The 21,028-nt window shown below is 44.9% G+C and overlaps 2 protein-coding genes and 1 non-coding gene across 9 annotated transcripts in view; 2 read left to right on the forward strand and 1 right to left on the reverse strand.

The window, feature by feature from the left end:
- SAFB (scaffold attachment factor B) overlaps window positions 1-6,788 on the reverse strand; it is a 63,381-nt gene extending 56,593 nt beyond the window's left edge. For 3 of the 6 annotated variants that reach the window (XM_065917961.1, XM_065917963.1, XM_065917962.1), the window contains exons 1-2: window positions 6,470-6,783; window positions 3,357-3,441 (exon numbers count right to left, since the gene is read on the reverse strand). In XM_065917961.1, coding sequence (XP_065774033.1) covers window positions 3,357-3,441; window positions 6,470-6,658 — 274 coding nt within the window. In that variant the 5' untranslated portion in view covers window positions 6,659-6,783. Of the gene's footprint in view, window positions 1-3,356; window positions 3,442-6,469 lie in introns of all 6 variants that reach the window. The other 3 variants (XM_065917960.1, XM_065917959.1, XM_065917965.1) reach the window with 2 other exon arrangements.
- Window positions 6,789-7,064: 276 nt separating this feature from the next.
- Window positions 7,065-21,028, forward strand: part of SAFB2 (scaffold attachment factor B2) — a 29,473-nt gene continuing 15,509 nt past the window's right edge. For both annotated transcript variants that reach the window (XR_010660868.1, XM_065917977.1), the window contains exons 1-9: window positions 7,065-7,330; window positions 8,439-8,523; window positions 12,478-12,542; window positions 12,631-12,834; window positions 15,079-15,141; window positions 15,848-15,875; window positions 16,797-17,307; window positions 17,736-17,785; window positions 18,279-18,379. Coding sequence is in view for 1 of the 2 variants with exons in the window: in XM_065917977.1 (XP_065774049.1) it covers window positions 7,145-7,330; window positions 8,439-8,523; window positions 12,478-12,542; window positions 12,631-12,834; window positions 15,079-15,141; window positions 15,848-15,875; window positions 16,797-17,307; window positions 17,736-17,785; window positions 18,279-18,379 (1,293 nt within the window). In the remaining variant the exon portion in view is untranslated. The remainder of the gene's footprint in view (window positions 7,331-8,438; window positions 8,524-12,477; window positions 12,543-12,630; window positions 12,835-15,078; window positions 15,142-15,847; window positions 15,876-16,796; window positions 17,308-17,735; window positions 17,786-18,278; window positions 18,380-21,028) is intronic.
- LOC136156595 (U6 spliceosomal RNA) lies at window positions 18,913-19,019 on the forward strand. The gene has a single exon (XR_010661090.1). It is a non-coding gene; the product is annotated as a U6 spliceosomal RNA (small nuclear RNA).

Consider the following 21,028-nt stretch of genomic DNA (forward strand, 5'->3'; position numbering starts at 1 on the left):
GCTGTACTAGTTTGCATTCCCACCAACAGTGTAAGAGGGTTCCCTTTTCTCCACACCCTCTCCAGCATTTATTGCTTGTAGACTTTTGGATAGCAGCCATCCTGACTGGCGTGTAATGGTACCTCATTGTGGTTTTGATTTGCATTTCTCTGATAATGAGTGATGTTGAGCATCTTTTCATGTGTTTGTTAGCCATCTGTATGTCTTCTTTGGAGAAATGTCTGTTTAGTTCTTTGGCCCATTTTTTGATTGGGTCATTTATATTTCTGGAATTGAGCTTCAGGAGTTGCTTGTATATTTTTGAGATTAACCCTTTGTCTGTTTCCTCATTTGCTATTATTTTCTCCCAATTCGAGGGCTGTCTTTTCACCTTACTTATAGTTTCCTTTGTTGTGCAAAAGCTTTTAATTTTCATTAGGTCCCATTTGTTTATTTTTGCTTTTATTTCCAATATTCTGGAAGGTGGGTCATAGAAGATCTTGCTGTGATTTATGTCAGAGAGTGTTTTGCCTATGTTCTCCTCTAGGAGTTTTATAGTTTCTGGTCTTACATTTAGATCTTTAATCCATTTTGAGTTTATTTTTGTGTATGGTGTTAGAAAGTGTTCTAGTTTCATTCTTTTACAAGTGGTTGACCAGTTTTCCCAGCACCACTTGTTAAAGAGATTGTCTTTTTTTCCATTGTATATCCTTGCCTCCTTTGTCAAAGATAAGGTGTCCATAGGTTCGTGGATTTATCTCTGGGCTTTCTATTCTGTTCCATTGATCTATATTTCTGTCTTTGTGCCAGTACCATACTGTCTTGATGACTGTGGCTTTGTAGTAGAGTCTGAAGTCAGGCAGGTTGATTCCTCCAGTTCCATTCTTCTTTCTCAAGATTACTTTGGCTATTTGAGGTTTTTTGTATTTCCATACAAACTGTGAAATTATTTGTTCTAGTTCTGTGAAAAATACCGTTGGTAACTTGATAGGGATTGCATTGAATCTATAGATTGCTTTGGGTAGAATAGCCATTTTGACAATATTGATTCTTCCAATTCATGAACACGGTATGTTTCTCCATCTGTTTGTGTCCTCTTTGATTTCTTTCATCAATGTTTTATAGTTTTCTGTGTATAGGTCTTTTGTTTCTTTAGGTAGATATACTCCTAAGTATTTTATTCTTTTTGTTGCAATGGTGAATGGTATTGTTTCCTTAATTTCTGTTTTTTCATTGTTAGTATATAGGAATGCAAGGGATTTCTGTGTGTTAATTTTATATCCTGCAACTTTACTATATTCATTGATTAGCTCTAGTAATTTTCTGGAAGAGTCTTTAGGGTTTTCTGTGTAGAGGATCATGTCATCTGCAAACAGCGAGAGTTTCACTTCTTCTTTTCCTATCTGGATTCCTTTTACGTCTTTTTCTGCTCTGATTGCTGTGGCCAAAACTTCCAACACTATGTTGAATAGTAGTGGTGAGAGTGGGCATCCTTGTCTTGTTCCTGATTTCAGAGGAAATGCTTTCAATTCTTCACCATTGAGGGTGATGCTTGCTGTGGGTTTGTCATATATAGCTTTTATTATGTTGAGGTATGTTCCTTCTATTCCTGCTTTCTGGAGAGTTTTAATCATAAATGAGTGTTGAATTTTGTCAAAGGCTTCCTCTGCATCTATTGAGATAATCACATGGTTTTTATCTTCCAATTTGTTAATGTGGTGTATTACTTTGATTGATTTGCAGATATTAAAGAATCCTTGCATTCCTGGGATAAAGCCCACTTGGTCATGGTGTATGATTTTTTTTAATATATTGTTGGATTCTGTTTGCTAGAATTTTGTTAAGGAGTTTTGCATCTATGTTCATCAGTGATATTGGCCTGTAGTTTTCTTTTTTTGTGGCATCTTTGTCTGGTTTTGGAATTAGGGTGATGGTGGCCTCATAGAATGAGTTTGGAAGTTTACCTTCATCTGCAATTTTCTGGAAGAGTTTGAGTAAGATAGGTGTTAGCTCTTCTCTAAATTTTTGGTAGAATTCAGCTGTGAAGCCATCTGGTCCTGGGCTTTTGTTTGCTGGAAGATTTTTGATTACAGTTTCGATTTCCTTGTTTGTGATGGTTCTGTTAAGATCTTCTATTTCTTCCTGGTTCAGTTTTGGAAAGTTATACTTTTCTAAGAATTTGTCCATTTCATCCAAGTTGTCCATTTTATTGGCATAGAGCTGCTGGTAGTAGTCTCTTATGATCCTTTGGATTTCAGTGTTGTCTGTTGTGATCTCACCCTTTTCATTTCTTATTTTGTTAATTTGGCTCTTCTCTCTTTGTTTCTTATTGAGTCTTGCTAATGGTTTGTCAATTTTGTTTATTTTTTCAAAAAACCAGCTTTTAGCTTTGTTGATTTTTGCTATGGTCTCTTTAGTTTCTTTTGCATTTATTTCTGCCCTAATTTTTAAGATTTCTTTCCTTCTGCTAACCCTGGGGTTCTTCATTTCTTCCTTCTCTAATTGCTTTAGGTGTAGAGTTAGGTTATTTATTTGGCTTTTTCTTGTTTCTTGATGTAAGCCTGTAATGCTATGAACCTTCCCCTTAGCACTGCTTTTACAGTGTCCCATAGGTTTTGGGTTGTTGTGTTTTCATTTTCATTCTTTTCTATAGGATGTCACTGAATTCAATTAGGAAGTAATTCATGAGCAAATACTAAGTAGGAAAACAAGGAAGACGCAGCTTCTGTCCTCAACAACCTGAAATTCAAGCCCGAACAGTGCAGAGGACCTAAGGAGAGAAAACTTGCTACTGGTGAGATCAGAAGTTGTCTCGTGATGAACTAGGACTCGAATCCAGACAGATGGGAAAGAGGAGTGGATGGAGTAAACCACAGGTTTGGGACCTAATTGCAGGTGGATGTAAAAGAGGAACATGGTGGGGGGTGGGGAGCGTGAAGGGACCATCTGGGGCAATGGTGAGGGTCTTTAATGCCATGTGGAACCTGGTTTGTATGCGGTAGACAGTTTTTGAAAGCAGCATCTGTAAAAGTGACGACTCTGTTTTTGGTCAGGCGTTATTTAAAAGGGAAGTTATTTTCCACAGGTCAGAGCAATAGGAGACTCAAGTAATCCTAAACACTCTCTACCTCAAGAAGGTTAAGACTCTGGATAAGCAACAGCTGCCAAGAAACCTACAGAAGAAAACAAGTAAAGGTGTCAGTACCTCTTCTGTGCCGAGACTTCCCAAATCCCATGGAAACAAAAATACAATGGAGAGATCTTGAAAGAAAATACACACCTCCATGCAAGGTCCATCAAAGATTCACAGGGCAGTCCACAGGCACATTAGCAGAGGAAGCCAGTTTGAAAGAAGCGCCTAACATCACCCTCCATACCTTTGCTGGATCTCTTTGATGTCTTCTTATTTCCTTCAGAGGTAATTTCAATTTCATCAGGATTACCTCCCTCATCTTCAATTGCCTAAAGGGAAGGGAAAAGAAAAGTTCACCCAAAAAGGCAGCACGCAGACTTGACTTTCACAGAAGGTTCAGGGGCTGATCTGGAAAGGGCCTCTCGCTACTCATTCATCCCTTCTTTCTGTTGCAGCAAGGGCCCCAGAGGTAGACTGATTCTACCGTACCTTGGCTGCCTTGTCTTAGGCAGGCTTAATTAATTGTTCCGAGTTTGTTTTTCACTCTAGTATGAGGGGCTAATTAAAGTTCTTACCCTGGAAAGCTGTCAGGAGAATTCCTATTAGCCATGAAAAGCAAGCACTCATCGAACAGTCAGCTTATTTTTAGAATTATCACCACAGTCTGATTGACCCTATTCCTGGGCCAAATTACCTATGACATTACTCAACACTGTACTGTTCAACTCTCTCCCTGATCCCTTTTCAACACCTGCACTAGCACCATCTGGACAGAATAAGGACATGGCATGGGATGGGACACAGACTACTTCATCCCTCACTCATCTCTCTGACGGATTCCTAAGGTCTAGTTCTCAACCACCAGGGAACCTGCTTCATTGAACGGAGAATTATAAGGATCTCTTGACAAGTCCCGCCTGTCATCCCAAGAGCCTGTCCTTCACTTGACTAGCTCCCACTTATGCTCAGCACTGTGTAGGCCACCAAGGAGGCACTCAGAGGAGGGAAAAAAAAAAACCCACAAAACAATCAATCAAAAGAACACGGACCAAGCCTGTCAATGCTGATATCCCCAAACACCAGGCTTCACAATCAGGTTTTTGAAAACCCTTTCTCTACTGCATAGTCCTGGGAGCCCACATTCTGTTTAAATCCATTTCAAATGCAGTTCTATTTGTAAACAGTTTCAGAAGTCTCAAAGATTCTCAGGAATATTCTAGCTTGGTAAAGTCTAAGTTCAGAATGAGGTTTGGGGGCTCCACACCTAACCTATACCAAGAAAAAGAAAATCTCTCTCATCTCTCTGAAGCTAGAGCCAGAAAGATTTGGAGTTATGTCCTGGCCTGAGTGAGTGAAGTTGCTCAGTCGTGTCCAACTCTTTGCAACCCTGTGGACTGTAGCCTACCAGGCTCCTCCATCCGTGGGAATTTCCAGGCAAGGGTACCGGAGTGTGTTGTCATTTCCTTCTCCAGGAGGAGGGCTCAAACAAATAGTCCCTACCCTCTTTCTGGAGACAAAAGATTCTGGACCACTAGCAGGAGAATACAACTACCCCAGACAGGTGGACCAGTCTGCTCCTCAGGTCAACTCATCCAGGAGTAGTGTTTACAGGGTTGTCCCTGGGGGGACTATAGGCTATGAGTCATCCTTACAGGCCTTGCCAAATTACACTTTGTGTGTTGTCACCTCCACCTTCCCCTCTTTTCTTCTTCCTAAAAGAATAAATCAACAAACAAACCAAAGAAGGGACAAAACAATAGGTGACAGAAGTAGAAGAGAAGAACTCCAGTACTTCCAGACTTGCTCGGGTAAGGTGGCCTCACAGGAAGGTTCAATGCCACCCTATCAGCATCAAAGGCTTGTGGACTATCTCGGGGAATAAAGGCTAAAGCCTCCCACCCCCACCAATTTCCCTTTACTGACAGGAAGCTGAAAGGCTAGTAACACCATGGATCACAGGTCCCTGGGTACCAACTCTCCCCTCCTTGCATCTTCTTCATGTAAACACTTCTGTGGGTGAACTGCCTGCCCTGTCTGTTTAGAGGGAGTTAGTGTCTATAGTGAAAGACACACACACTCAAGTTACAAAGGCACTACTGATTCAGAGCAAGTAACTCACCACTCTCCAGCCTGTTTCCTTATCTAGATAATAGGAAATAATCCTCACTTCCTCTAAATAGCAATTAATAAACAAGAACCGATCCTCTTGTTTGGGAGGCAGGAGAGGGTGGAATGAGTCACAAACTGCACTGCTTGGGGGGGGACGGGGCGCGGAGGATAGGTGACAAGGCTTAGAGATCACAGAGAAGTCCAAAGACAGTGAAAGAAGCCACCGGAATCACACAGAACAGGGAAAGTAGAAAAGCACGCTTAAAAAAAAAAAAAAGAAAAGCATGCTTAACTCTTTGCTTTTGGAACACATCCCTCAGAACCCCCCAAGGCAGGGATCAGTAACACCCAGATTGCAAATACCACACAGTGCGCACAGAGAGAAAAGCTCATTGTGACAGCAATTGCACTTTGAATGTTTATATGCTACAGGTAGCATGCCAAGCACATTTTGGGCCATCTTCCTTAACTCTTAACGACTAAGAATTATTATTTTCCTCTTTTGGTCACAAGGAGAAACAGACCCAGAGAGGGTTAAAATGTCTTTCACGCTCAAGATCGGGTCAAGAGACTGGCAGAGCCCTTAGGTTCTGAAGTCTAACTGTAAGTTTCATTTCTGGTCTTTACTACAACCGTCACTTTTCCTGCCAGGCTGAGTCCCCGAGCCATTCCCCCTCAATCCCGCTCCCAATACCTTCTTGATAAGGTTATTTCGTAAACTACCCCCCTATTCTAGACTTCTAGGCCCTAACGGATCAAGCAGCATCTCTCTCCCCAGAGGAGGCCCCCGCAACCAGCACACGATCAGAAAATCGCCCGGCCTGGGTTCAAATCTCGACCTCCCCTCCCCAGCCGAGTCCCCTGACTCCCCGGGAGGAGCGACGATTTCAGATTCCGCGTCCACTCTCGGGATGGATAAGACCCGAGGGATGAAAGCAGCCGAGGGAAGCTCTAAAAAGTAGGGGCTGATGCGGATAACACAAGCTCTCGGCCGATGTCACCCGCCACCTCAAACTTCCCCCGTTCGCGTCGAGATTTTCTTGTTCTTGCCCCGATGCAGCGCTGGGCTTTGAACTTGGGCCCGCCGGGGATCGGCGATGCCGCTCGGGCCTGAGAGAAGCGGGAAGAGGTCCTGGGCAGGCCGCAAACGGGACCGGGGGGGCGGGACCCGAGGCCAGGAGGCCCCTCGTCGCGGCCGCTAGGGTTCCCCGGCCCACCTCCTGCCATTCCCCAGGGTCCCAGCTCTACCTTTCTAAGTCGCTCCATCAAAGCGCTCTTGTTGCCGCTCGAGTCCAGGTTCCGTTTCTTCAGCTCCGCCCGCAGATCGATCACCCTAAGGTCGGTGAGGCGCCGCGTCCCGGTCTCCAACGAGGCGGAGCTCAGAACCGCTGCGCCCACCGCACCAGAATCGCCTAAGCCGGACAGAGACTCTGCCATTCTAGGGGCCCTGGCTCTGCCGATCACCTCGCACAGAACTGGGCCGGATTTACCACAGCTCCCAGGACGAACTTGCGCCGCCTGTGAGGCAACCGTTCCGACTGCTTCGGCGCTACTCTCTTCTGCGCAGGCGTACCCGGCGCGGGTTCAACGCCCGGTGCCGCTTCTGCTCATGCGTAGTGAGAGCCTTGTGAGTGAGGTACAAGGCGCTTTACGTCTCGCCGGCCTCCCGCCGCGAACTGCCGAGACGCATGCGTACAGCAGTTACAGCGCCTGCGCGCTGTTGCCGAGGGCCTGCGGTTGGTCGACGCGCGAGCGACCGACTGCGGCTAAGAATGCCTGTTCGGGAGGCGCGCGTGCGCAGCCGGAAAAGGGGGGGCGGGAGGAAGCGAGTGCGTTTTCCTCTCTGGCGGCGCCATTTTGTGCTCAGAGCCGCTACAGCCGCCGGCGGTGTGGGAAGTAGTTGGCGGGGACAGCACACCCGGGATGGCGGAGACTCTGGCAGGGTCCAGCGACTCGGGTTCTGGCACGGCCGCTGTCTTCTCGGGCGTCTCAGAGGTCGGGACGCGGCGACTCAGCGACCTCAGGGTGATCGACCTGCGGGCGGAGCTGAAGAAGCGGAACTTGGACACGGGCGGCAACAAGAGCGTCCTGATGGAGCGGCTCAAGAAGGTGAGGCGACCCGGGGCCCTGGGGTGCCGCCAGAGATCAAGTAACGCCCCCCCGCGGGCCTGTCACTGCGACTCCCTAGCGCGAGGCGCCCCTGGCCTGCATCTCTCGTTGTAAACTCCGGTACGAACTGTCAGGAACCACGGGTCGGCTGTGTGACCTTGGCCCGACACCGCCCCTCTCTGCGCCTTGTTGCCTGCTTCCATTCAGTCATCTCAGTATTCTGAAAGCCCGTCTTAGTCGTAAGGTAGCCCCTGGACTTTTCCCAGGATTTTGTGACCTTGGACAGGTGCTGTCCCCTCTCAGCGCCTCAGTTTCCTCCCCTACGGAGCGGATGATTGAAGAACCTTTGCCATTGCCCGGGAAGGGGAGATGTGCCCGTTTTTGCCCCAGGACGTTTGCGTTCACCGTGCCCTGCACCTGGCGGCTTCTCTCCCAGATCTCCATCTGGCTGGTGCTTTGTTGTCATTTGGGGGTCTGTCTTGAGATGTCGCCTCCGCGCCCCGCCCCCAAGTGAAGACTTGCTCCGAGTCCGTGATTTCCTGTATCACACAGTCCTGTGTTCATTGTCCCACTTCGCAGCGTTGAACACAAAATTGGGTATGGCGGGTGGTCATCTCTCATGGAATCAGGCTCTTGAGGGTAGGAACCTGGTGAATTTACCGGGGAGTCCCCAGGCACGGGTAAGAAGACACTGTTGCCTTGAACCACCAGCCTCCCCCACTACCCAGGATGTTCTATGTTCTTCCCTGCCCTGGGTCAAAGGTGCCCTGTTGAGCAGTGCTCAGCCCTTTGCCCACTGCCAGACCAAGTGTAGCCTGTTTGTTACATTGTTGACTTAAAGTTGAGACAGTGTGGAGGTTAGGGACCATTTTGGAGCTCCATCAACCCTGACTGTGGAGCCCCAGCCTCTTTTGGGTGAAGGGCCCAGAGAGAACCAAGCAGTACTGGGTTCACCTACTGCCTGGGGACCTGGCAGCCCATGTGGCAGAAACAGAGTTGCTTCTTGCAGGGAAGAGTTGCCTTTGTTGCTGGGAAGTTGTTACAGAGGAAGAGCAGTGTATGCCCCACAGCTTTTAACAGTGTTGTCAACTTTGCCTCTTCCTAACAGGCGGTTAAGGAAGAAGGGCAGGATCCTGATGAAATTGGTATTGCCTTGGAAGCCACAAGCAAGAAGACAAAGAGATGCGTGAAAGGTATCCACTTTAACTTATTGCTGCTTGGGGTGTCTACAGCAAGAGAGCTTATATAGAAAACTTTTTTTTACCATTCTACTAGCCCTTCAAGTCAGGAGAGCTCCTTTAGCTCTCACTGTCGTCCATCTAACAGCTTGCTTTTCTACCACCTAATGTGTAACTCTGTCAGGGTGCTGGGGAGGTTTTGTAGGTGCCAAGTAAAATTAAAATACCGGTGGCTCGTCGGTAAAGAACCCACCTGCCCATGTTGGAGATGTGGGTTCGACCCCTGACTCAGGAAGATCCTTTGGAGGAGGGAAATGGCAACCCACTCCAGTATTCTTGCCTGGAAAATCCCATGGACAGAGGAGCCTGGCAGGCTGCATTCCATGAGATCTCAAGAGTCGAACTTGACTTCGTGACTGAGCAATAGTTAAAAACATTACAGCTTTTGTTTCTAGGATTAAAAAGAACTAGTGTAAGGCACACTCTTAAAAGCTGCCCCGGCTGACCTGATCAACCACATGCACCTACTTGTCTTCCTGGTTCAAATAATAGGGGACTTAAACCAAGGAAAATGACAGCAGGCAGAGACCCAATAGAACCCAACTTCTTTAGGGTCCAAAATAGGTTGTTGGAACATTTGCCTGTTTTACTAGTGTGATTTTTTTTTTTTTCAAATCTAAATATAATTCACGTACTGTAAAATTCACGTTTAAAGTGTATAATGCTGTGCTTTTTAGTATATTCACAAGATTATGAGGTCATCACTACTCTTAGTTCTAGAACATTTTCATCATCTCAAGAAGAATCACCTATTCCCCATTAGCAGTCAGTTCCCATATCCCCTGCCCCCAGCAGTATCTAATTGAGGTTTTGTCTCTTAAGGATTTTGCACATTCTAGACATTTCATGTAAGTAGAGTGATACAGCGTATGTCCTTTCATGTCTGGCATCCTTCACAGAGCATTGTGTTTTTAAGGTTTATCCATAGTATAACATGTATCAGTGCTCCTTTCCTTTTTATGGTTGACAGCAAAAGCATGGGAACCTCACTAACAGTGGTTCTCATTTTCAGACTTTACTGGTGATAAGAACGGTATAATTTGCAACTCCCATACTTGTCTTGAAGGGCTTGTTGTCTTGAAGGGTGCTGCACGAAAGTTTTTACAGCTGCCCATGTCCCATTCACCTAAAAAAGTGCTAATTTCAGGCAGTGGGATACAGCTGCTCAGAAAGTAAAAAGAAATGACTTTCTAGCAGGATGACTTTTCCAGAACTCATTGAACTGTTTAAATCTTATGCCTGCAGTTTGAAAGGTTAAGTTTTTGTGTTAGGTTATATTTAAAGGTGTTTACGTTTAAAACACTGGTATCTTTTCATTTCTTGTGAAACTGTCCGTATTTCAGCTGTAGACATGGACGGTTGAAACAAATCAATCATGAGGGATGGGTCTATAGCAGGAAACATACAGATAGCCTGTTTGTACTTTGCTGTTAAGTTACCCATATCTGAAAGTTTGGTTTTGAATAGCTGAAAGTTTAAACTTTTTTGTGTTTAGGTGCTCATTTTAAACTGTGAGGTTAGGCTTACTTATCCAAATGATTTTGGTTCCTATAAGGAATCTTTGAATCATTAGAAAAACTTAGTTGAGTGCTTCCAATACATGTCTGAGTGGGTTAAAGCATAGATCACCTCAAAGCTACTTGGTGTTAGCATTGTGTCAGGGAACCCTTGATAATGATTACTCTTGGTGTAAAGTGAGTGTATCACAGGTTGGGATTAGAACGGCACTGGTACCTTTCTTTTTCCCAGAAGCCCCCAAAGCCCAAGATCCTGGGGCAGAGAACAGCTCCTCCAGGTTGTAGAGCTAGTGTGTTCTCCAGAGGCGTCTGGGCATGTGCTTAGTTATACAAAGTGCTAGATCCTCATGGTGTCCTGGTTGAAATTAGGTCCTCAAGGTTAGTAGGCATCAGCCAGTGGGTTTCCAGAGTCCGCCTCAAAGTTGGACTGATTCTGGGAATTCGTGAGTAACCACTGCCTTTCAAAAGTGAAAGGAAGCTGAACTTTGAAAGTTTCATTGCAGGTCAGAACTTGAGTCCTTTCCCCCAACTCATCTAAATGGGCAGAATTGCTGAAAACTGGGTGTGTTTTGAAAGATCAACATTCTAAATTAGGTTACATTTGGGATTAAAATTGGATTGTCTCTGCCATTACCCTGTCCTGTTCCCCCACCCTTCAGTTTTTAGTCAAGACCCGTCCCTTGAGATTGGGGTGCAGTCTGTGTGCCCAGAGTTTATCTCATTCTCACTCCCACTTAGGGTGCTTTCTGGTGAAGTGTTTTGGTCTGCTTCTCTCCTGTGTACCTTCTTCGTGGGCACTTCAAGCTACTGTTTGAGGCTTGAGAAATTGGGTGCAATTATAAAGCATTTTAAACAGTGTGTTTCAAAAGGATATGCCCAGTTCAGATATAATGGGAGGTGGGACAGCTCAGTTTTTGAGTCCCTGCTTTGGAGCAGAACCAAATTCTCCTGTCAAATGCAGATAATAAACCTGCTAGCAATCTGAGGGGGTATTAAATAATGTGAAGAGCTCAGTGTATAATAAAACTACATTTCTTGAGTAATCATTGATAATATTGAGAAATGAAATACTTAGGATATTGCAGTTGGCATCTTTAATCAAAGATTGAAGTTTCTTCAGACTCAAAAACATACAGTTACAGTTGTGGAGGGTGGGGTGTGTAGGGAGAGTGATGGAGTGGTGGTTTGGGATTAGCAGATGCAGACTACCATGTATAAGTTGGATCAACAACAAGGTCCTACTATATAGTGCAGGCAGCTGTATTCAGTATCCTGTAATAAGCCATAATGGAAAGGATGTGAAAAAGAATATATATATGTATATGCGTATAACTGATTTATTGTACACCAGAAATTAACAAAACATTGTAAACCAACTAAACATCTATAAAATAAAGACTGAGGTTTCTTAAGTTGCAAAACTGTGGTATGCCATAGCATTTTGCAGACTCAGCCGTGTTGATAAGTTTGAACCGAGAACTTTGTGGTAGGGTGCTGTCCTTTGTGTTACTTTGTGCTGGGCAGCCACTGCCCACTACGTGTCTGTAGCACTGCCAGTTGTAACACCAAAAATGTCTCCAGGCATCACCCTGTTAGAGCCTACATCCCCACTGATCCCCCATACTCGCCTCCCACATGTAAACATACATACCATGGTTTGCTTTTCTTTGGGATATTAGTCTGTATATGCCCTTTAGAATAGGTCACCTTTGTTTTGCATGTCCTAAGGGGAATTCTAGAATAAAGGTATGTACATTTTTAAGGCTGTTGATAACATAGGGAGCCCAAAGATTTTACTTTCCTTCAGAGTTACCACTTTCCTTCCCTTCCAGCCCCATTGGGAATACCTGGTATCACTCTCAATAGTCCTTTTGCATTCACAGAGCCCAGGGTGAAAATAGACTTTATGGTAGCCTTTGCCTTTTACCTTGAGTAGAAAAAAACTTCTGGGCTGAAGAATGACAGAAAGCCAGAGGCTTGATGCAGTGGGTGGAGCGAAGGAGAACTCACAGGTCTGTTGTCCAGCACACACTCTTAGGTTGTAGTTCTTTGGGTGCTATATGGACATGACTTCTTAAATTTACTCGTTGGGAAATGCCTGTTTTTAATCTTTTGCTCGTTTTTGTTTGAGGATGTTTGTGTTAGTTTGAAGTGGTTTGGAAACTTTTTGAAGCTTTGGATATTTTGTGCAGAATCAAAATACTTTGATGGTATTACAGAAATCCTAGATCTTATGTTCCAGTTGAGACAAAACTGTACGTGATAGACGAACAGTCACATTCAGCTTCCTTGTATCAGGTTCTCACCAAGACTGAGCTGCGTCGTCCTGCAGAAGCTAATTACAAGGCCAGAACCCAAGTGCTATCTGACTGAACAATTTTTCTGTTATTAGAACAAAAGGCAGAAGAGGAAGGCACTGAAGACAATGGCCTGGAAGAAGATTCCAGAGATGGGCAGGTAGATGCCATGACAACAGAGGGGGCGGCAGGAGCTCTGCGTCCCAGTCCACCTGGTTGTTGACGCCTTTCGTCGTCCCTCATTACAGGAGGATATGGAAGCAAGTTTGGAGGGTTTGCCGAGTATTGACATGATGGACGTTAGTGTGTTAGAAGAAACCGAAGTTGAGAACAGCGCTGCTCCAGACTTCGGGGAGGATGGCACTGACAGCATCCTTGAATCCCTTTGTGAGAACAAAGACTACGTGGCCACGCAGCTGAGGAAGCTCCCGGCTCAGTTCACAGGACACGCTGTAGGTAACGCAGTTGCGGTGCAACATGCTGCAGCCCTGGGGCTCCTCACTGTTTGTGTGCGCTTCAGCCAAGACGGAACACGCCGATGGTTGGTTAAATAACACGCAGCTAAATCACCATTTGGTGTCTAAATCTTGGCGTAAATTGCATCCATTTAAACTCAACACAGATCAGATGTTAACTAATGGATAACTTCTCTGTAATGCTTATTTCTGTAATTGGGTAGGGGACGTGTTCTTAGCATAAGTCAAAAGTGTGACACAAAAGTATTTTCTTTGAAAAGAAAAGAGGTTTAAAAAAACTATAGAAAGATAAGACAGAAACAGTTCATAATCTTACCATGCAGATAATCCTGTTGATAGTTTAAATATGTATTCCATGCATAAGTTGACAGTTGTTAATTGAAGGATGTGAAATACAGTGAAGAAAAGTCTTTGTCTCCTAGAAAAATCCCTCCAATTAAAGGGATCCACTGTTAAACTTCCTGTGTATGAGGGAAGACTTTAATTCTCTTAAGCAACATCATAGTGCCAGCTTTTCACTTGTCTTTTTGGCATAAAATTTCCTGGTGGTTCTGGAATTGGTTGCCAGTTTAACCTCACCACTTTGGCATGCCCAGCTGTCTTAGTTTGGTTTTAGTTAAGGCATTCTAGCTTGAAACTGGAAAAGAAGTACCCTTATAGGACTGAGCTTTAAAACTTTAAGGTCAAAAGTCACCGATTCCACACGTTGGCACAGCTTGACATAGGCTAGCATGGAGCTTTGGTTTATTCTCTGTGTGTGATCCTTTTGTGTGTTAATTATTTCCATAGCATAGACTTGACTTCTTGGTTAATGGAAACATCCTGGTCATAAATTTCAGACCTGGGACTTTCCTGGCAGTCCTTTGGTTAGGACTCTGTACTCCTAGAGCAGGGGGCATGGGTTCAGTATGTGATTGGGGAACTAAGATCCCGCATGCTGCATGACCTGCCCTTCCCACCCCGCCCTCAAAAAAGTTTCAAACCTAAGAAAAACATCTTTAGGGATATTTTTATATTTCACTTAAAGAGTTAGAAAGCTTTCAAATTTAATAACCTTTAAGATGCTAGTTTTCCTTTAGTATGCTGTGCTGTACTTAGTCACTCAGTCATGTCTGACTCTTTGTGACCCCATGGACTGCAGCCCACCAGGCTTCTGTGTCCATGGGGATTCTCTAGACAAGAATACTGTAGTAGGTTGCCATGCCCTCCAGGGGATCTTCCCAACTCGGGGATCAAACCCAGGTCTACCCACATTGCAGGCAGATTCTTTACCATCTAAGCCACCAGAGAAGCCTAAGAATACTGGAGTGAGTAGCCTATCTCTTCTCTACGGTATCTTCCTGACCCAGGAATTGAACCAGGGTCTCCTGCAATGCAGGCGGATTCTATGCCAGCTGGGAATAGACACTACCAGGGAAACCCTTTGTTTAGTAGATAATAAAAAAAAAAAATTAAATATTTGTTTTAAAGTACACTAGGGGAAAGTGCCAGGTTATTGTTATTTTAAAATAATTGCTACCAAGTGAAATCGGAGGAGTGTGAAGTTCACTTTCCCTTTGAGTCAGCTTCAGAAGTCTGAGGCTGGATAGTGTATGCTGACCACCAGTGTGGGGAAACTGCCTGGAGAATGAATCTGCTCACTTGTTCGTTCATTCAGTTGGTTGGTGCTGACAGAGTGCCAGCTGCTGTGAGCCACTATCAGAGATGCTGGGGCTGCCTGATCCTGGAGCGGGCCTAGAAACAGGGAGACAGGTGATCAACAGAGTAACATCATCCCCCCCTTACCTACGGTTTTGCTTTCTGAGGTTTCAGTTTCCCGTGGTCAACTGGGGTCTAAAAATATTAGATGAAATAAACAATTCTGGTGTTCTAAATTACACGCCCTTCGGAGTTGCGTGATGAAACCTTGCGCCATCCTCACCGGGACAGAAGTCATGCTTTTGTCCAGTGTATCCATGGTGTATGTACTCCCTATCCGTTGGTGTGGGAAGACATAGTGTTTAAGGCATGGTGCCGTCTGAAGTTGTAGATAGCCACTGGACTTTGGGGACATATCCCCTGTGGCTAAGGGGTGGCCACTGGGATCCAGCAATGGGCTTGCAGATGGCATTTGGCATCGTGAAGAAAACATCTGTAGGTGGCCTGGAAAGTGGTGAGGTGTGGGCCTTGACACCCATAATTCTGTCTCTGCAAAGTGGTCTTGGCGTTTTTTTCTTTCAGGTTGATGGCGAAGGCTTTGAGAACACTTTGGATGCTTCATCATTGGACTTCAAAGTCCCTCCGGTAGGTTACTGTCTGGTTCTGCATGGCTGGAAACCTGACATGAATGGTGAATTTTCCACAGTGAAAAAGAATGAGTGAGAGAGTGTGTGTGTGTACGTGTGTGTAAACAATCCATTGCACTTTGGTCTTAAGCGGGATGCTGAGCATAAGCAGTTGAGCTAAATTGTCAGGGTCAGGGTTTGCAGCTTAGTGGGCATGGTGTTAATGACCAATGAGAATGTAACCAGGAGGGAGAAGTGCAGGTGATTGGGTGACATAAACACTAGAGGGCTTCCAAGAGGAGTTTCTCTATCGGAGTTGAGGTCTGGCGAGCCAGTCAAATTAGCCAGTTGAAGGGGGTAAAGAAGACTATGGGGCCTGTTGCAGGGATGGACAAAACAAGGTGAAAGCGAGGTGGAGGGCTGCAGAAATAGGTGGGCCGGACTCCCAAAGCCCAGGAGCTAGTGTCTTCAGTCCAGGGTGGAGTTAGGGAGAGCTGTCCAGCAGGGTGGAGAAATGGTTTTGTTGACACATTTCCAGTTACACATACAGTTCCATGTTGGGAGAGATTTTTCTCAGATCTGGTGTGATGTCTAGAGCAGTCATCTGTGTGATATCTGCCTGGACTGGAAGTTGTTGCCAATTGCAGAGGCTTAACTGCAAGGGGGGACTGGACGGGCTAACATTAAAGTGCTCTGTGAGTTTTGTCTTTTCTTTTTCTCAATAGGATATTGAAGAACCTCTGTTGGAGCCAGGTACTGATAAGAGAAACACAACAGTTATGGTTTGAAAGTTTTCCCACTTTTCTTTTAAAGCTGTTTATATATTTTAAGCTTTTTTATGGTCTTATGAATTATTTTAATGGTGGACAATCCAGATCGTACAAGGATCAGAGATTGGAAACCCATTTGTTTCACCAGATCTATGGAAGTGCTGTTCTGCTTTCTGGAGGTCAGATATGTTAAGTGAGATGTAGTGATGACTTTCATCTCTCTAACCATGTAGAGTGGCATTTAAGTACTTCCCCTACCCTCCCCACCCCCACCCAGTGATTCTTCCATGTGTTTCTACACATAAAGCAGATCTTGTATTATTTGCTGCAGTCGTTTAGATTAATGCAGTGAAGGTAGGACAAAGTGGTGGTCAGGGCACTGATTGCCTGAGAAGTGACTGAATTCCAGAAGAGGAACCAGAGTTTCTCCGCGAAAATTCCCAACGTGTTGTTCCCCTTCTGGACTGCCTTTGTCTTCGGCGGAAATTTCTGATTTTCCTATTGGACTGTCCTGTTAAAAGAAATGCAAAGAAATTTGAAGGTCGAGCTGTCCTTGAATGGTGATCGCGTTCGATTCAGCACCTTGGACACTGGAAAAATAAGAAGACCCATACTTGAACAAAAACACGAACGAGACTGTCGAGAAGCTGCCACACGGTTGTAGGTGTTTAAATCTGTGGGGGCCTTTTCTCTTCCATGTAGCATAGAGGCTTACTCTAGCAGTCGGTCAGAGTGCAGGTAGTGTAACCAGTGTTAAGTTTGTGTACCCGCGGGTTTTCCAATCTCTGTGTAGCTAGCAGTTCTCTTCGTGTTAGTGTGGCCGCCGTGCCAGTTCCGCATTTGTGATTGCTTTATTTCCCTGGTAATTAAACCTTGTGCCATTCTATTCCTGTTAAATCCGTAGAAAATGAGAAAATACTCGACATTTTGGGGGAAACTTGTAAATCTGAGCCAGTAAAAGAAGAAGGTTCCGAGCTGGAGCAGCCATTTGCACAGGAAACAAGTAGCGTGGGGCCAGACAGAAAACTTGCGGAGGAAGAGGACCTTTTTGACAGCGCCCATCCGGAGGAGGGTGATTTAGATTTGGCCAACGAGTCAACAGCACACGCTCAGTCGAGCAAGGCAGACACCCTGTTAGCGGTAGTGAAAAGGGAGCCCGTGGAGCAGACAGGCGATGACGAGAGGACGGACTGTGAGCCTATAGGGCTAGAGAAGCCAATTGAGCAGAGTAGTAAAGCCTCAGAGCACACGGAAGCCTGTAGCGAGGAGGCCGCGGAAGCGCCCCCGGAAGCCTCAAGCCCGGACCCCGGGGATAGCAAAGAAGACGTGAAGAAGTTTGCTTTTGAAGCTTGTAATGAAGTCCCTCCGGCTCCTAAAGAGTCCTCAGCCAGTGAGGGCGCTGATCAGAAAATGAGGTTTGTTTTTTCTCAGTTTTAGACCAGACGCTATCTCCTTTTCATTGGTCGTTTAATGACACACATAAGCTGTTGTTTCTGCAATTGGCCAGCCAGACTGATGCAATTGTAGTTTACTTCTAAAGAATGTTTGATTTCTCTTTGTGTATTTTTAATGGGTGATTTCAGTTCCTTTTGTTTTCCTCAACCTGCTATGGTTGTGCTCTTAAATTGTTAAGTGTTATCTTCAGCTAAATAGAATTGATTTTTAAGAATCTGACATTGTATTGGGGGGGGTGAGATTTCCAATATAAGCTTGCAAAGGTGCCTGTTAAAATTTTATTTCTGACTAATTTTCTGGTAGGTATTCAGTCTTAGCACATACCACACTTTTGACTTAGTTCTCTTTTATTTTTTCCTGTACGAGTAATACTAACTTTTATCTCTAGCTCTTTTAAGGAAGAAAAAGATATAAAGCCAATCGTTAAAGATGAAAAAGGTATGATTCAACTTACATGTCAGGGAGTCACCAATGATCCCTTATTTTGGGAGGGAGGGGTCTGCAGGAATCCATAATTTGGATCCAGTACTTGGTTTTATAATGGATGATGGGAATTAATCAGCTAGTTAATTGCATCTTGAGAGACTAATTTTTAAATGTTGGTGAGCTTCTGAATGTATGTCTTTGTTGAGATTGTCATTTATGGAATGGTGAAAGTCCTTCTATAGGACAGGTATTTTTCTACCTGTAAAATGATAGAATTTTAGAAACTGCTATCTTGGTTGTGAGCTGATCAGTTGGTAACTGACATAGGTGTGATTATTCCTCGAGTAAGAAAACTCAGTTTTTGTGGTCTAGATTTTTCGTCTTCTGTCCCATGTGTTGGCAGTAATTAAATTCTTGAGTCGGAGGAATCAAGGTTGGATTGCATTAGGGTTTAAGAGAGAGCTGCAGTCTCAGGAGGCCAAGCATAATCATCTCACTCCTGCAGGTCGAATCAGCAATAGCTCTGGAAGGAATCTATGGGTCAGTGGACTGTCTTCCACAACTCGGGCAACAGATCTGAAGAACCTCTTCAGCAAATATGGGAAGGTATGCTCCCCTAATGTGCTGCCACTCACCTGGGCTTGGCATACTGGTTCTCATTTCCGGTTGGGGGAAAAGAAATAGACAAGAAGAAAAACTTGGAGGTGAGTGGAACCTAACCAGTTGTGGGGTAGTAAACCTTGTCTCCTGGTTGAGAGTGCACGACAGGCAGAGCAGGCAGCTTGTAGGTGCTGCTCAGAGAAGGTGTGTAAACTGCAGTCTCTGTGTCCCTGCTATGCTTTCCAGCTTCTCTTGAACAAACTGTCTTTTAGCCAATACAGAACTGGAAACTGGGACTTCCCTGGTAGTCTAGTAGTTAGGAATCTTCCTGCCAATGCAGGGGACACAGGTTCGATCCCTGATCTGGGAAAATTCCATGTGCTGTGGAGCAGCTAGGAAAAAAAACACTGGCAGCCGGCATGCTGAGTTTTTTCCCCTTAACAGTAAGTAAAGAGTTGGTCTCCATATATCTTCTAGCATCTTAGATACATAGTTGGAGAATTTGAACAGGATGGTGGCTTAAAAATAAATCAACTCCTGTGCTCGCTTCGGCAGCACATATACTAAAATTGGAACGATACAGAGAAGATTAGCATGGCCCCTGCGCAAGGATGACACGCAAATTCGTGAAGCGTTCCATATTTTTTTAGGTCTGTCTCAGTTAATAAAAATATTGGGGGGAAAAAAAAATAAATAAATAAATCAACTCCTGGTCATGGGGCAGGAGGGAAATACTACAATTCAGAAACTTCTGAGGAACATTCAAGAACGATTCTGTTGTTTTAGAATTAGCTATTGAAGCAGTCTCCTGTTCTCCCAGGGGTCCATGGTGGGTGGGAGAAGTCAGCAGGGTACCACTCAGCGGCAGGAAGTGGCAGGGGTTCCAGGCCGCTGTGCCATCCTGGCTGCCTGGTTATCATTCCTTTACTCAGGGCTTTGTTCCTCGATGAGAAGTTAGGGACTGAAGCGGACAAGACCCTGAAGAAGCATTTGGAAGGATGTAGAACGCTACTATGCCAAAACCTATTTATTCACTTATTTACAATCAGTCACTGAGCTTCTCTTGATGACTCAGTTGGTAAAGAATCCGCTTACAATGCAGGAGACTCTGGTTTGATTCCTGGGTTGGGAAGATCCGCTGGAGAAGGGATAGGCTACCCACTCCAGTATTCTTGGGCTTCCTTTGTGTCTCAGCTGGTGAAGAATCCGTCTGCAATGAGGGGGACCTGGGTTCAGTCCCTGTGCTGGGAAGATGCCCTGGAGAAGGGAAAGGCTACCTACTCCAGTATTCTATCTGGAAAATTGCATGGACAGTATAGTCCATGGGGTCTCAAAGAGACATGACTGAACGACTTTAACTGATTGTAAAGCTGAAACAGATAACAAGGCATTGTTGTAAGTCTTATATCTGGTGGAAAATAACTTACTGCAACATGTCATATGTATTTATTTTTAAGTATATTGAAGATTACCGCCTGCCATCCTTGCATGGTAGAAATATCTAATTTAGACTTGGAAGGTGGACTCAGTGATTATCACTGAGGATGTGACGTTTAGGCCAAGGCCCAAGTGTTGAGTATGCCTGGCCATTGGGCCTGGGCAGCAGGACTCAGGAAGGCCCTGCAGTGGAACTGGGTGTGCAGACAGAGGCTTGATCTGCAAAGAGCTTGATGGCTGGGGAAGGGAATCGGGGAAGGGGCGCCGACAGGGAACTGGGCACTTTCTGTGGTGTCTGTTCTCACTTGGGCTTACCTGCCATCAGAAGTGATAACCTTGGCATGGCTAATTAGTTGGATGGAATGCTCAAATGACCCAGCCCCTCACCTTGAGGAGAGGGGAGAAGGCAGAACTTCATCTCTGATGTGAGAACTGACATCTGTGTTCCTCAGCAGAGGCTCTTTCCCTTTAGGCCCTGTATGGGGTGCTTTGGACATATCGGGGCTTTCCTCTGCAGCCTGGGCAGTGGTTTTCTATCCCCATGTGGAAAACCATGAATGTCAGGTCTGCTGGAACCCTAGGGAGCATGGGTCTCCTCACCATCTTATAGCTGGATACAGTGAGGTCCAGAGAGAGGAGCGGACTTGTTCTTGTTGACCAACTGAGTCAGAGGAGGTCAGAGCCAGAAGCCCAGGCTCACGTGTCTCAGGCTTTTTGTGTGTCCCAGCCCTCGCTTTGGGAATATTTACATTTGACACAAGCATTGGTATGGTGGGCTTTAAATCTGTCATCTTGCTCTGTGCTCTTTTTTTTTGGGAGGGGGGTGGCTTGTACCTGTTTTATCTGCTTGATTTTGCATTACATGTTTTTAATGATATATGGCTAATAAGCTGTATCTAGTATATGTGGCTAGTTTGCATTCTGATTCCTTTCATTGTCTGTTAGAATTTTTTCTTGTGTCTTGGTGTGGGCATTCATCGCAGTGAACTTACCCCTTAGAACTTCTTTTGCTGCATCTTGTTGTATTTCCAGTTTCATTTGTCTCGAGGTTACTGAAGTTGTGGTTACTGACGTCTGTCTTTAGCTTTTTTTATTTATACTCTCATTGTGAGAACTGATCTTGTATCAAAAGCAATTGTATTTTGATATGTCAGGATTAATTAGAAGTACTTTAATAAATCCTTGCAAGGAACAACAATTTCAGAAAAGTGCAAACAA

The sequence above is a fragment of the Muntiacus reevesi genome, chromosome 1 (genome assembly GCF_963930625.1).
Source record: "Muntiacus reevesi chromosome 1, mMunRee1.1, whole genome shotgun sequence".
Taxonomy (NCBI): domain Eukaryota; kingdom Metazoa; phylum Chordata; class Mammalia; order Artiodactyla; family Cervidae; genus Muntiacus; species Muntiacus reevesi.